Source organism: Rhipicephalus sanguineus, chromosome 10 (assembly GCF_013339695.2).
Source record: "Rhipicephalus sanguineus isolate Rsan-2018 chromosome 10, BIME_Rsan_1.4, whole genome shotgun sequence".
Lineage (NCBI taxonomy): Eukaryota > Metazoa > Arthropoda > Arachnida > Ixodida > Ixodidae > Rhipicephalus > Rhipicephalus sanguineus.
Genome location: NC_051185.1, coordinates 66,983,981 through 67,000,150, shown reverse-complemented (window position 1 = coordinate 67,000,150; position 16,170 = coordinate 66,983,981). Strand labels below are relative to the sequence as shown.

Here is a 16,170-nt window from a genome sequence, read left to right as displayed (position 1 = left end):
CTATAAAAGAAAGCCCTTGACGATGACTCTTATGCTGTGTCTCGCGCATGCATGCGAGTTCTTGCAAATCTTTGCCGGGGCTTTGGTCCTTGTTCGTATTCGTGCGGAGCGAGTGACAGCTGTCCGGGGACCTCCGCCACTCTCCTCCTCCCGCCTTACTTTATACTTTCGTGTACAGATAAAGGAGACGCTTGTTTGAGCAACGCGCAATCGATGAACGTAGGGCGAAAAGCCGCGGCTAAAATAAGAGGCAGCGATACCCGCCGCCGCGGGGACCCAGTAGCTCTGGTGTTGCGATGCTCGGCACCAATTAGGTCGTGGGTTCCATGCCGGCCATGGTAGCAGTACGGGCGATTTGAGTTGAACGCGAAAACGACCCGTACAGATAAAAAAAAGGACCTCCCCTTGAAACGGCGCCACAGGATACCTCGAAAACATGGAATTATACACGAATAGAGGTGCCAGATTGCGCCTAAAACTTTGAGTCGTGTTTGTTCGCTATTTTACTGTGTAAGTTAATATCAAGCATACGCTGCTTTCTTATCTCTTTTCTGGCGCGAACTCCGCAAAGACAAAGAATACGCCCAGGTCGCGCCCCTCTAGCCCACGCTTGAGAGGAACGCGCTTTTTTATTTCCTTTAGTCGCGTGAACGCCGCTGAGACGAAGTAAACACTCGGCTCATGCGGTCACGTGGCAATTTTTGCTTCATTTTTCTATGCCGGCTTTTCGTTCAAGGTCACTATCGCAGAGACGTATAAGATTTTTGCGGTAATAAAAGGTTAATGATGTAGAGTACTATGTACTACTTGGAGTGAACCGTATGTAGATGCCCGTAGGGAATAAATGAGCATTTAAGCGTAAGCGAAGAGAAAACGCTATTTCCTCATTTGTGTTAAGAAAAAAAATTGGAGGCGGCCCCAATTCTTGACTCAGGTGTCTGGAAGTGGTACTTACACGCGGTGTGCCCTGGTGTTTTCCTTATTTTAAACGTTGCGTTTCGCGCGCTGCCGAAGCCGATCACGGAGGCCACGCAGAAATAAGCGCGTGGTTGAAATATGCTCCACCAGGTGCCGCAACGATCCCATCCGCTCACAAGAAAACCGTCTGCCCTTTCAACGAACTCATTAGATTAATTTTAATTATCCTGACAGTTATAGGGCCCTTAAATAAGGTTATGCTTCGATATCATATGTATCCAATGTAACTCCTACCCTAAATCATAACAATCGATTTCGTGCCAGTTTTTTGACAAGACTAATCCTGAATACTCGGACGTGCTTGGAAGGGAAACAATCTTGTCACTCGTTGCTCGTGCAACTAATGAAAGTAGACAATTAAGAGTATTATACATGATCTATTCCGGAAAGCAGCAAGCTATCCCTGAAATGTTACGTTGAATTCAGTTGTGCTTTGTGTGGCAGCTAATTAAAGACTTTAAAACGTACTGTGTGCTTAATAAAAGACAATTGATTCGAAGTTTTCTATGCACTTCACTGCGACAGCGTATTAAGCCGTCTCTGTACAAGATGCACGTGTGTGTTTACAAAAAAGGTTATTCCATCGTAGGACGCTACGAAGATTTGGAAACGAGTTCTATACAGCAAGGACATTAATATACAATAATGACTAAGAACAATATACATGAATCGTTTTACCAGAAATGTCCCAAGTCCGCAGGGTGTCCCTAGCACATGCTAATATGTTTGTCTTTAGTTACAAGCTTTACAACGCGGACTTCTTACACAGTGTGTCAGCAGGACCAAGCGCACAAAAAAAGAGGAACGTGATCAAACGAAGGTGACAATAATTGCATACCTACACTGAACTTCGCACCATCTCAAGCAGGTTGGCAAAAATGCAGGCGTAAAAGTCGTCTTGTCAGCCCCCCCCCCCCCCCACCCCCCAATAAAAAAAAATTAACCAAGTCATGCAACATGACATCACCTGTAAAAAGCGGAAAAAAGTACAATGCACAGCACAAGAACAGATTCGTCGCATGTGCCGAAGGTGTTGTGTATAGAATACCACTGTCGTGTGGCAGAACGTACGTCGGGCATATGGGGAAATATGCCTAAGCAACCGCTTAAGGGAGCACAGCAGCAACGTGGCGAAAGGAAGACAAGGGCACCTGGTGTATCATTGACAGGACTGTGTGTGTAACCGTACTTTGACAATACTGCAGTGTTGTTTAGGGGCAAAGATTGGTGCACGCGTGAGATATTAGAAGCTGCAGCAATAATGAACTGCGGCGATTACGAGTGTGTCAGCACACCATCCCTCCTTTTATCCCCAAGAGAGATACGTTTTTCATGATGGCAGGTGGTGCAAATGCAGAGTCACGTACACGTGTTGTTGTGATTGGACGCAGCTGTTCCTTCTTTCTCTTTCACTCTATATGTTTCCGAGCTCAGATATTAAACGTTAGTTGGAAGTAAGCGCTCGTGCCTGTCGCGTTTCCTTGTCCTTTGTGTAAGAAGTCCGCATTATAAAGATTGTAGCTATGGGTTACCAACTAGCCCGAAACAACGCCGTTTAGAAAAAATTACGCCATATCCCGCTCAAGGGGATTATGAGGCGATGCGAAGCTGGAGCACTTGCACGATCGCGTTCCGTTGGCGTTCGTTGCGCATGCCACCGACCTCGGTCAGATTGTTATCGAACCAAAGTCGGTCGCACATGTTGCAGCTGTGCCCGAAGCTCCGGTCGAGGAATTCGCGCTGGAACCGGGCGTCGGCACCGTCGAAGCGCGGGCGTGCAAGTTTTTCTAGCGAGGCGTTCTGCACGGGCGTTGGACCCGCGTCGTCTGTCCGCAGCCAACGCGTTGGCTCGACGCTGACGCTTGGCTTCGACGTGGGCGTTGCGTACGGCAGGGTTTGCTTGCCGACGCTGCCGTTGCGTTTCGGCATGTCGAGCCCGCGTTTCATCTGTAGGAGTTTCCCGCCGACGTTGCCGTTTGTGCTGGACTTCCCTGGCCCGGAGCTCGGGGTCTGCTTGCCGACGTTTACGTTGCGCTTCGGCACGTCGAGCCTTCTGCTGCTCCGCGATCTCCGCAGGCGTTAAAGGGCCCCTAAACCACCCAGAGGTCGAAATTTAGTTGTGGCGCTGCAGTTGTGCACGAGTCTACTGCGAACGCTGGCGGAATTGCCCGCGCTTTCTCGTTTCTCTCTTTCCTTCGCTAAGCTGCGTTCGTCGGCTCGTCCATCCACCTCCCCTACAGGCGCTGAGCCTTGCTCCCAATTAGGGTTGCAGAAGTTGCGCCTTTTCCTTTCCTCAACCTCTCCTCCCCCTCCTCCACCTCTCCGAGTGCCCCTCCTCAGCGTCCGAAGTGCAAACGCAAGAAGCTCGTGCATCTGCTAGCAGAAAACAGGCCCTTATTCTCCCACTTACAGCGTCTCTTGCTCGCGACGTCACGTAATCATACAGGTGAAGTCATGACGGCTGTTGTCGATACAGGAAAGGCACGGAGAGGAGCACGCGAGCGTCTGTTGGTGGTTTACTGCAACTGGCGCCGACGTTGAAACTCATGACACCGGCGCAGTGACTGAGCGTGTGTGCGACCCAAGGAGGTTAAAAATCACAGCATATCCACAAAGTGAATGATGATGAGTGGGCGAAGCTGCGGAGGTTCATCGGTAAACCGTGAATCTTCCGTGAATTCTGCCCAGTACATCATCACCGACGTGAGATCGGGCGCGTTTATACTAAAGGTTCGATGAGAGTTATGACGACTTGCAGCTCACTTTAATTTTACATGTACGCTGTGAATATTCATTGTTTAGAAAACCATTGCTTTAGAAAACATCTGGCGTCTTTCGTTAAGCAGCTGGCGTCTTTTCGTTTTGCTTTAGAAACATGTGGCGTCTTTTCGTTTTGCTATTAGAAAACATCTGGCGTCTTTCGTTGGTTTATTTCATCAATGAATGGCGTTTTGAACAAAATTTTTATTGTTTAATCATGCACAGGAGAAATCTCACCAGGCACTACCTTGGAGGTAAACAATGGCTGCTATTGGGAATGAGAGACAAGTAGTCGGCTTTTAGCTAACACTTACACTTCTACTTCTACTAACGTTTCCTACTGGAACATGCCAATGGCTGCTAATGGGGAATGAGAGACAGAAGAATTCGGCTTTTAGGTAACGCGCACGCTGCGAATTTTTTATTGTTCAACAACGCACAGGAGAAATCTCCCACCGGCACCACCTTGGAGGTCAAGATCTGGTAGTAACATTAAGACTGGTAACGTACTACGACGGGGACGAACGGGTGCCGCTTTAAGGAGCTTCGCTCCTAAAACTGCCCCCACCTCTCCGAAGGGAATCGTGAGGAAATGCGAATGCATTTCTTGCGCCGAGAGTACACGGCGTAGTAATTTTAATGGCGTAAAGCTGGACACATCGACGCGCTCAAGTGTCTCCCTTTTGGGCGCCTCTGTCAACGAACGCTTCCTACGTGCGTTCGTAATCACCTCAGGGATGTTGCCACCGCCTTCAATGCAGCACAAACGCGTTTAGAACGCGCTGTTTTCAGGCCGTGCCAAGGCAGCACAAACACTACAAACGCGTTTCAAACGCACTGCATCGAGGCGGTGGCGCAGGGAGGAGAGAGAGCGAACGGCGAGAGAAAGAGCGGCGAAGCACTGCACCTACCCTCTCCTTCACTCTCTCCACACACGCGGGAGCTCCGCCGAGCTCCCGCGATGCGAGTGCCCTCACACGCCAGAGCGCGCCCTCCTCTCCACTCACTCTCCGCTACTCCGCCCGCACCACCTGCTCCGGTTGCTAGGGGCGCAATAGCGCCCGCAGTTGTTGCTATGGGAGAGGGAGTGAGAGCGGAGAGGCGCGCGGACACCGACGCCTGACATAGCCCGACTAAGAAATGCATTCGCATTTAAAATAATTCTAGAGTGGAAGCTCTCGCAACGCCTTGTCAGCAAAAGTGAAGCCAGCTTTTGCCCACCAAAGAGCTCGAAAACATGCTCTTTTATGGTTGTGCCTACTTAGAGATCAAATCGCTTTAATGTGTTTGTGTAAATAATACGTTAAATAAAAAATAAAAGATCGTTGTTGCCGACAAAATTAACCCGTCGAACGGAGAATTGGTGATTGATCTCCAATAAAATTTGTCACGACCTTGAGGCTTACTAATGAAAACTGATAACACAAAGACACACTTGGAGCAGTATCTGACGTAAAAGTTGCCATATTGAACTCATCTGGCGCGCGCGGAAAGCGCTCGCTTTCCTTCGCCAAACGTCGATGATTTATCGTGCCCCTACTAAGATGGCGGGCGCAGCCGCCATCTTTTGGTGGGCACGGCTTCACTATTGCGCAATAATCGCCACTCCAGGTATTTTTTTAACCTCCTTGGTACGACCTAACGCGAGCCTTTTATCTAAACGAGGAGAGGGAATGGAGAGAGGAAAAGTGGAGAGAGCGAGAGGGGAAACGGGGTGTGGAGAGGGCTTGCGCATGCGCAGTAAGGGCGGTCACGCCGCACACCGTTTGAGCTCCGCTATAGACCAGAACACAGCGAATTCCATGCGCATCGCCATATTTGCATCGCGCGTCGCGCCACCTATCGCACACGCGACGAAACAACACGCGCGGGCTGCCACGCCAGCAGACGCTACACAGAGCAAACGTGAAACTTCCGAAACTCAGCCCGTCGGAGAGCGTGTTTCGCGTCTTTTCTAGCCTGGACATTTTCGCTGATTTTATTGGAACATCAAGAACATCTTTCTCATGCAAGTCCACATTGTATACAGTACGTGCTGAGTGGGCTGCGGAAGCAACCTCGTCAGATACGTACGCTCTTACATTTGTAAAAAAAAACGTTCACGCTGTAGTACGCGTGAATCGTAATTGCAGTGCAGCTCGCGAAAGAGTGAAACAATGTTTTGTTGCCCCATATTACAAGTTGTGCACAAAGTTTTCTGAAAGCTCATGATTTCAGCATGCATCGCGTAATAATTAGAGTACGCTTTACGGGTAGTTTCGCGGAACGTAATTTTTGTTTCACGGGCGCTCTTACAATAATGCGTCTTGCTCATAAAAGCGTGCTATCAGAGAGTATAACCTGAAGTATCGTTCAGCGATCCCGTTTGGAAGCTACCTGCGCTATTTTATTCTTGTAACGATGGTGCTTTACAAGCGAAACTGTACTCTTAGTTAAGCCGGTTAGCTACGCCTGCGACGTAAAGGACACTGGCGCGAGTACTGTTTACTTACGTACCAATATATGTATTAGGTGCAGCTGGATGCCTCGTGTCCAAATAAATTTGGAGACATCAAACACTGAAATGAAAGCACGAAATTCTGGCCAGCTGTTGAGGAGCACCGTGCCATTTATTACCTTTTGAAGACGAAATCTCGAAGGCGTGGATGCCATCAAAAGCACTAAAGCTTAATACTACGTTGAAAGTGGCAAAGCATGCTGATTGCTTGTGCTTGAAAGCACTACCTTGCACTAGGTTTTCGTCAAAGTAAACGCTCAAAGGTATGAAGTGCACCCCCACACAAAGTTCACGCCTGCCTTCAACCCAGCTGCGTGTCACGCAAATTAGGTTCGCAAAATGAAATAGGTGGGCATCACACTGCAGAATACACGCTGTTGGTGTACTTACTCGCGCATTTTCACTCGGCTCCTAGTTTTTTTGCTTGAATCACAGTTATCCACTCGCGGCGAAGCTGAAAACACCGCACCGGCACTATTTCCGTGGCGCGTCGTAATCGTCGCAGACAACGCTAATATCCTCTTGTTGCGCAGCTTGTTTTGCCATCCAAAGACGACGCAGTAGTGCCCAGACGAGCTCTTATACGCTGAAGCGGCGTGAACGGCTACTTTTTCGCACTTTAAAGCCTCAGAACTGCAGCTTGCCCTGTTTACTTGGTGCAGCCCGCGCGCACCTTGGCAGCCCCGGTCAGCCCGGCGTCTGGGTGCGAGAGTATTCGCTCGGCTCGCCAGCAGCCTGGGTGCGAGACAGGCGTGCTCTGGTGTATAAGATGCTTCGCATCTAAAAGTTTATTCCCTCATACGAAGTTACGAACACTTGGAAACAGTGTCTGTACAACAACGACATTAGCATATTAAGCATAATATACATGAAATGTTGCAACAAACTCAATGCGTATTGTACTACTGCACAGTAAAAGACAAACGTCGAATGTAGCGGCGCTTATATGCGGTCTTCCATAACCTCCGCAATAGCTCTCAGGAACTCCACAGCACTTTCATTAATATTCGCAAACAAATGCCATCACTACTAAGCAGTAATGCAGCCGCCATCGAACGCTGGCGACACAGCACTCGCCAGTTAGTGCATCTTCTGCATGGGGCTTAAGCTTTCGAAGCGGTTGTGGTTTGGCGCCTTAGAGATTGTCGAACACAGCTTGAGCGCTACAGCGGACGCGGTCGCACAGTGCGGCTGGTGCGGCGCCCGCTGCTCCACAGCCGATGTCAGCGTATTTCAATTAGGTTTAAAAACTTGTAGTGGATTAGCTCGGCGATGCCAGGATATACGTAGCGTGAGCTAAGGTTGAGCTGATTATTCTTAGCTCTCCTAGTTGTCTAGGATTAGCTTGATTATCATGCTTCAATGACACACACACACGGTGTACGCATTATGTGACATATGTGACATTTTTTGCTCAACTCCATTTCTCTATTGCCACAAAGGCGGCTCGGTGGTCAGTGTAGTAACACGCTGCCGTCTCTATGGCCCCGACGCCCGGCGCATTGCCAGACGGCCACTGCGCAACGGAGGCGCAGAGCTGGGCGTGCGCTGCCATGTCTGCCTCAGCCATGACGTCACTCCTCTGGAATGCGCAGATCGGCGAGGCGCGCGCGGCGGCGGCAGCGGCTCCGGTGCGCCATCTGTGCGCCGTGTGACGTCACGGCTCCTCGCTCATGCGCAGCACGGCTCTCGGACTGCCACGCGAAACTGCTCCGCCTCGGCCATGTAGCTAACGCTACAAAAGATTGGGGCAGCTGCGCACTAGTGGCGCGAAGTCTGTGGGAAGACCGGAGCTGGTGGCCTTCCCCTCCTCCTTTCCCTCCTCCTCAGCCTCACTTCCTTGTCCTACCCCTTGCTATGCTATACTATACAAGACTATGCTATGCTTTACGCTCTCCTCTCCTCCTTTTTTCCTTAACCCGCCACGGTTGTCTAGGGGTTATGGTGCTCGACTGCTGACCCGCAGGTCGCGGGATCCAATACCGGCCGCGGAGGCCGCATTTTCGGTGGGGCGATAGTGCTTGAGGCCCGTGTACTTAGATTTAGGTGCGCGTTAAAGAACCCCTAGTGGTCGAAATTTCCGGAGCCCTCTACTACGGCGTCCCTCATAATCATATCGTCGTTTTGGGACGTGAAAAAATTCCTCCTTTTCCGTCTTCCTCGCTCTCGCTTCCTTTCCCAACCTCCTTGCTATACCATACTATACATGGCTAGGCTACGCTATGCTTCACCCACCGCACTCCTCCTTTCCCTCCTCCTGATCCTCACGTCATTCCTCGCCGTCACTTTCCTTCCCCATCTCTTGCTACACTATACTATACATGGTCATGCTATTTCCCCCTTCCCCTCCTCCTTTACCTCCTCGTCACCCTGAGTTCCCTTTCCCGCCCCGCCACGGTGGTCTAGTGGTTATGGCGCTCGGCTGCTGACCCGAAGGTCGCGGGATCGAATCCCGGCCGCGGCGGCTGCATTTTCTATGGAGGCGAAAATGTTTGAGGCCCGTGTACTTAGATTTAGGTGCACGTTAAAGAACCCCAGGTGGTCGAAAGTGTCGGAGCCCTCCACTACGGCGTCTCTCGTAATCATATCGTGGTTTTGGGACGTAAAACCCCAGATATTATTATTATTATTATTATTATTCCCTTTCCCACACCCTTGCTATACTATACTATGCTGCTCTCTTGGCTTTGCGTGCCTTGGCATAGCTAGGCTGGGCTCCCCCTCTCTTAACATGGCTCCTCCTCGCTCAACCAATTAATGCGGACGACAACGGATTTTGCCCAGCTTGAACAGCTCCGCTGTTAAACGAATTACTGTCGTTATTATGGCATCAAACAATTCAGTTCCTTTAGCTGACGCAAACGACAGAATAGGCGATAGCGTATGCTCTCACGAAAAAACTCCTTAAATTACTTTCACGCTTTCATTCATGGCCACCACTAGCTGGTGGCAATTCACTGAGGACTATCTATCTATCTATCTATCTATCTATCTATCTATCTATCTATCTATCTATCTATCTATCTATCTATCTATCTATCTATCTATCTATCTATCTATCTATCTATCTATCTATCTATCTATCTATCTATCTATCTATCTATCTATCTATCTATCTATCTATCTATCTATCTATCTATCTATCTATCTATCTATTCTTGCTTTCTTATTAGAAACAGCCGGTATGGAGGGTCCTTAAACCGTTCCTATTTATAGATTTCACCATGAAGCTCAATAATTCGATCAACATGACGCCTCATAACAGACAGGTGGGCTTCGAATTAATAAGATGGGACAGTGAGAGTAACAGCACGAATAACAAAGAATAGCAGAATATGTATTGTCCTGTCCTGTGCCCTGCATTCGTGTTTGTTTGCTGGCACTCTCTACATGCGTCTCTAATGACAGCCCCTTTGTTCTAGGCGGTGAACGTGTTTATGGGGCCTCCCACTGCAGCGTGCCTGATACTTATGTCATGGCTTTGACGTCTAGTAATATAGTAGCTTTATTTTATTTTAGGGCATTAAGGCAAGGTTAGTGTGTAAAACCCCACAACTTAAGTTTCGCGTGCACTTTTGTAGAAATGGATCTCGCTTACGCATTGCATGTGTATGAAGTCTCGTTTCTGCTTTAGCGAATTGCGTACCCTTGGCTCTTGCAGAGGCTTAGAGTCTAGTGTAGTACTTAATTGCTGCAGTGCAAAGATGGTCAAATGGCACTTGTCCAGCAGCTGTCCTTCACCGGGCACGGCCCAACAGACAGGACAGCGGGTGGATAGACGGACACATAGAACGATGTGTACGCGCTTCATCGTTGTCCTGCCTGTTGCGCTGTATGCTCCAAGTATGTTGCCTTTGTCACGACCCTGGGCACAGAAACTTGCCTGTACGTCTTTGTCGTTATGCTGCGCTGTGCCCCGCAGTGCAGTCATCGCGCCATTTTCGCGTCTTTCATTACTATAGCAATTATATGGACGCTCGAGGCGCATATTTGCCGTCGCCGTCATGTTCCGTATAAAGTCCAAATCGATAACATCGCCCAGCCCGTTGTATATTCTATATGCGAGCGAAAGCTTGCAAAGACTGCAAACGGGCGCGCCTCAAGCAGAGATGGAGCGCGCCGGTCGACTCCTTTGGGCGAAGGAGCGTGAAGGGGTACCGGGTGGGGGCTGCGTCGCCCGGGCAGCAACTGGGAACTTTGATCAAGAGGGCGCGGTCGCGCGTGCTATCGCGACATACTTCAGTGGACGGCTCCTACCCTTGTACGTGCTGTGCTCCCACCGCTTACTTTTCGTTGAGCGACAGACAGCGGCCGTGTTCTATTACGCCAGCGTTCTGTAGAGCTACGCGAGATCGGATCCTAAAGGAATTAGCTGCTAGCCTTCGTATCACATTTTAATTTGTTGCTATCGCATTCATTTTTCCGCCCTTGAGGCGAAACTGTGACTTTTGCTTTCATTGTCATTCCGTCTATGTCGTTGTTGTGGACGTGTTCGTAGTCTCAATGTGCCTTAGTCATTGCATAATTTAGTGAAGACGCTCAGCAAACTTGTAATGACAACGCAACAAGTATACATGATTTCGGGTGTCAATCGAGTGATCTTCTTACGGCTCTGGCTCTGTATTTCAGAAATGTGGAGTTGACGATCGACTTCAACCGGAAGCTGAAGGACACCTACCCCCGTCCCGTGGAGCTCGTCGGGCCGCTCGTGATTGGAGGATTCCCCAAGCAGCACGTTATGGGTAAGGAGCCAAAGAATGCGGAAGTTATCGTTTCGTCAACGCAACGTCATGTGAGACGAGATACTAACACTGCGAGTCGATTTATTTTTATGTCAGATGCGTACACGATAGCTGTGGAGCACTTTACCCAAAATGCTACGTCTCTCTTATAAGTCTGACCGCTCTGGCGAGCGGCTGCACGTTCGGCTCGGACACCCGTTCTCTGACTCGGATCAAGAGCGGTCTCCGCATTGTTGCAGTCTGAGCCAGAGCGCGGTGGCGCCAATCCCAATGTAGCAATACATTTCAACTGTGGATTCTTTCGCCACAATTCTATTGATTGGATCCCTGAGGGCAAAGTTATATATACGCTACCGAACAAACCAGCTCTTTTAAGGGTGCACGCGTGGTTCCTACTTCGCGTCTTGACCGTACCACTTGCTGCAGGCTTCGTGGGATGCATCCGGGACATATACGTGGAGAAGGAGTGGGTGGACCCTCGCAAGGTGGTCGGCACGGAGTACGCGCACGGCGAGGTCTCGCTGGATAATTGTCAGCTCATCAACCCCTGCAACAACCCGAATGCGTGCGAGCACGGCGGCCAGTGCTACCTGGACGGTTCACGCTTCAAGTGCAACTGCAACGGCACCGGATACACGGGAAAGACGTGTCACTTCTGTGAGTTGGTTGCTTGTTCAATCGCGGGCATGGGGCCCCCATATGAGTGCCGTAGATTGGCCAAAAATTGAGACGCGTAGCGGTGAGACCAATGTGCGGAGTGTGGACGATAGGCGGAACTCCGCAAGCAGGTAGTTGTCACGCTCCTAACCGACGATGATTCCGCCGATAAGGACATCTGCAGCTACGGGATGCGTCTTGAAATGTTTGATAGCGTAAGTGACAAAAGGCAGCAGAAGCAAACTATAATGAAATTCGCCATTTTGCGGAAGTGGTACGTTGTGCGTGGGGAGAAGTCGACATACGGCTTTGGGGTATCGTTTGTTGTTACGAGCAAAATGGGCATCGTCAAACCTAAAGGCAGCGGTAACATAATATCGTGCCTTGTCAGTAATAAACATGATTATTACAGAAGGCAATGGGACCAATAACTAGAGGTGTGCACGGGCTCTGGGTAGCCCAAAAGCCCGACCCGGGCCGCGGGCCGGGCTCGGGCGGGCCGACGTATTTTCACCTCGGGCCCGGACCGCGGGCTCGGGCTACTTGGAGTTTTATCCGGCCTGGCTCGGGCCCGGCGCAAAGCCCGACTCAAGCCCGAAATATAGAGAATGAGCGGGAATTGTTCTCCAGCACGCATACAGCGCCTTTTCCGCGACCGCCCTTTACCGCATTTCCTTTCCATTCGCTACTTTAAAGGGGTCATGAAGCACCCCTTGGGCTGATTGAAAAAACACATCCTGCGGAAAGCTGACACGGCTATGAACTGCTCTGCCAAATATTACAGTCGTGCGCGCCGCGTAATGGCCACAAGCGGAGCGCGAAGTTGCCGTTTCCCCAGGCACCCTCTTTTCAAACAGAGGCCGGTTCTCACTCTCGTCGGTGGGCGGGGCGTCTGTCCGCTGTACGTCGCAAGAGACATAGCATGCTTATTGGCCGATAGCCGACGTAAATCGAGAGCGGCGTTCGGATCAGATGCGCTTCTTGCCGCGGGGTGCCACCACTTGCCGGCGCCGCACTCCTCAGTACACGGTAGCCGCACTCGCGCAAGCGAATCACAGCGGGCGAGCGATCGCGTTTCATGACGCGCGCTGGCGTAACTTCTTTCCCCCATGCCATCCCTCCCTGTCTAGCTTCCAGTGCGCTCGTCGGCACGAGAAAAGAGAGAAAGCGCTGGGAGCGTGCGCCAAACCCCCGTAACTCCGCTGATTCTTGACGGATTCGAGAAATTTTTGCGGCAATCGATTCGGGAGGCAGTACACTCCGATACTGAGGCCATTAGATCATTACTTGGAAAAGTGGTTCATGACCCCTTTAAACTAAAGGGGAGCAGGTAAAGCACTGCCTCTGTTGCACTCCGACAAACAGAGAAGTAACACCACCTGAGCTAGTGACGGCACCACGCGACTGTTCGCGTTAGACTTAAGGCCAAATCCCATATGAGTGAAGATGCACGCGACAGCGACGAGCGACCCGACGTAGATCGCCTTCGTGCAAGCTCACGCTTGCATGGGCATACCCCATACACGTGACGGCTTTGGCGAGCGAACTCCATTGTTGCTGGCATGAGGCCGTCTACTTGTAATTTGTAATCTGTGTAATAGAGACTGTTCGTCGTGTGTCGTTTGATCATATTTGATATGCTCAATAAAATGCCAAATTACCGGAAAACGATGTTTTGTTTTCGCAGCGAACCTTCAAAAAGTCGGGCCGGGCCGGGCCCCGGATTGTGTTTTCGTACGTCGGGCCGGGCCGGGCGGGCTCGCGGCCCTTTGCCGTCGGGCTCGGGCGGGCCTTCGACAAAGTCGGCGGGCCCGGGCTCGGACTCGGAAATACGGCCCGTGCACAGCTCTACCAATAACCCTCGCTGTCGTTGTTTTTTTATGTTCTTCATGATGAAATCTACATCATCAAAACACTAGAAATAATAAAGGGAGCTTAACCAAGCACAGGCTCGGTTGGCTACCCTACACGTGAGGAGGAGGAAAGGGGCAATAATAAACAAGATAGGGAACAAAAAACAAGAATAAAAAACATAACCAGGATTTGGGGACATATGCACGTAGCGCCACTCTGCCGGTGGCAGCGGCGGTCGGCCGTAACTGAGCGGGAAATAGGCGAAAAAAATCATATCGGACGAAAAAAGCTGTTTACTAAAAAGGACTCCAGGTTCTATACAGCAGAGACCCACCGGAACATTCTGGCAAAATTGCAGTGTCACACAACAAATTGCGTGGCTTGCATGAGTGTTTAATACTTTACAATGTGGATCCATGTGTTTCTAATGGGCGGTGTTCAACTGACCTAGGAAGCCACGCGCTTTGTAGTGGCATACTGCAATTTTACCAGAAAGTTCCAGTGGGTCTTTTCTGTAGAGAACCGGGAGTCCTTTTTGGTAACTAGCTTATTTCGTCACGTATGATCTTTTTTCGCCTATTGTTCATTCAGTTATGGCAGGACGCTGTTGCTGCCGCCCAGAGATTGCGCCACGCTCAGGTGCCTCCAAATGCTGAGAATGGAAGAGAAATGAACAGTGAGTGCGAATGCACACAACCCGAAACGGAAGAAATTTCCAAGAAAGTACGGCGGTTTTTGATTGCAAGGTGAAATATTTATCGCGATTCTTAATATTGCACTGAAAGCCCGATGAAGTGCGGTATAATATTTTTCCTTTCTACGAAACACTGGTCATGCGCACGTTTGTGTTACATTCCAGCCTACCGAGACCTTCGCGTTGTGGTCCGCGCTCTGCAAGCCTAATTAGTCGAATTTCACCCTCGCTGTCTTTGTCAACCATCTATTTTGGCTTCTGCGCGATATTTATGTTCGCTGTTTGAATTTTGCTATACTTGCATTGTCTCAACTCGCAGCGACGTACAAGCGTACCTGCCAGGAACTGTTCCTGGTGGGCTATCGAAAGTCCGGGACGTATAAGATCGACATCGACCGCAACGGCCCGCTCCCGCCGGCACACGTCGAATGTGACATGCAGCGCCCCGACGGGTCCATCGCAACGAAAGTCAACCACAACATGCAGCGCGAAATGGTAGGCACAAAACAATCATATACAGGGTGTTTCAACAGATCTGTTCCGAAAACCCTCAAAAATAAGGAAAACTGACATATTTTCACGCTGCCTTCATAGCTACTTTTCTTGTGGTGGCAGGCATCTTAACATGAATAGAGGCATCAATCACGACAGTAATAAATGAATAAAGTTAATTAACTTTTTAATTAGTGGAGACATGCGGTCGGATCGAGTTGGAAAATTGCAATCCTTTCTGCGAAGAGGTTGTTGCCGCTTTCAGATTTCGCAAAAGCAGCCGCTGGCAGTTATAAGCGAGTAATGAAATCTGAAACCGGATGAAACCGAAAATTGGAAGAGCGCAACTACCATACTCGTCCAGAATGAGCGTCCAGAGGAGTCGAGAATGACGTTCAGTTTGCGATTAGAGCACGTATGGCCGTACACTAACAAATCCAAAAGAACTAACACCCCTCCAATCGCCCTCGTGAACAGCGACGTCATCCTGGTCGTCTGATAGTTGTGCTCATCGGAGCTTAATTTCGGTTTCGCCAGTAAATTTAGTTGAAATTTATTGCTCCGCAATAATTACCAGTGGCCGATTTTAACGTGATAGCGTTAAAAAGCTTGTTTGGCAGAAATTCCGGTGTCGGCGTCGTTGGTTGTGAGCGAAAAAATCAGCGTTGTCCGAGATTATAGATAGATGCAAGTCTAGATAGATGCAAAGAAATAAAGATAAAAAACTTCGGTTCCATTGGCAAACGAACCCAGGCCTTCGGCGTGGCAAGCACGTGCTCTACCACAGAGCCATGCATTGCTTAGAACTGCTTCCGAACAAAACCCCATACGAATGTCATCTAATGCGTGGAGTCTCCTTAACGCATGCTATGTTGGGCGGCAGAAGCGTATACAATCGCGCCAGGCGTGATGACATGTGAATTGCACAACGAGTGAGGGGTTTAAAGGCCCACCCATTACAAAGCGCTCAGACATATTGAATCATCATCAGCAGCAAAAGCATCAACAAAGCGAGCAGCTGCGTAGGCTTGCGTGTTGCCTTACGGGTGCGCATTGGGTACTTCGCTGATTCGTAAAAGGAAGAATTATGGCGTAGTGGACACTTCGCAACTCTACGTGCAGTAGACATTTTAAAATAGTTTTAAACGGCCGATGTTACTCGCACAGACGCTCCTTTCCTTGCAGCATGGTTGAGGTGTCCACCGTGAACTGAAGCGAGGCTACCGATTGAGAAGGCGATGCGAACGGGGCCCGATTACGCTATCGTGTTCCACTCCTGAGGCGGAGCTCAGGCGTCCTCATTTTTTTTTCAGAGAGAGAGAGAGAAGGAATGTAGGAAAGGCAGGGAGGTCAACTAGACTATGCGTCCGGCTGGCTACCCTACGCATGGGGAGGAGGAATAAGGGAGTAAAAGAGAGAGAGAGAAGGATAGACACTTTCAAAATCTCAAAGTGGCAATGACCTCTTCGCAGGAAATGACAGCAATTCTCCCTTTG

At 49.8% G+C, this 16,170-nt stretch overlaps 1 protein-coding gene across 6 annotated transcripts in view; it reads left to right on the top strand.

The window, feature by feature from the left end:
• LOC119372051 (axotactin) overlaps nucleotides 1-16,170 on the top strand; it is a 241,583-nt gene that overhangs the window by 147,758 nt on the left and 77,655 nt on the right. For all 6 annotated transcript variants that reach the window (XM_049419694.1, XM_037642504.2, XM_049419696.1 and 3 more), the window contains exons 12-14: nucleotides 10,865-10,977; nucleotides 11,404-11,634; nucleotides 14,502-14,677. In XM_049419694.1, coding sequence (XP_049275651.1) covers nucleotides 10,865-10,977; nucleotides 11,404-11,634; nucleotides 14,502-14,677 — 520 coding nt within the window. The remainder of the gene's footprint in view (nucleotides 1-10,864; nucleotides 10,978-11,403; nucleotides 11,635-14,501; nucleotides 14,678-16,170) is intronic.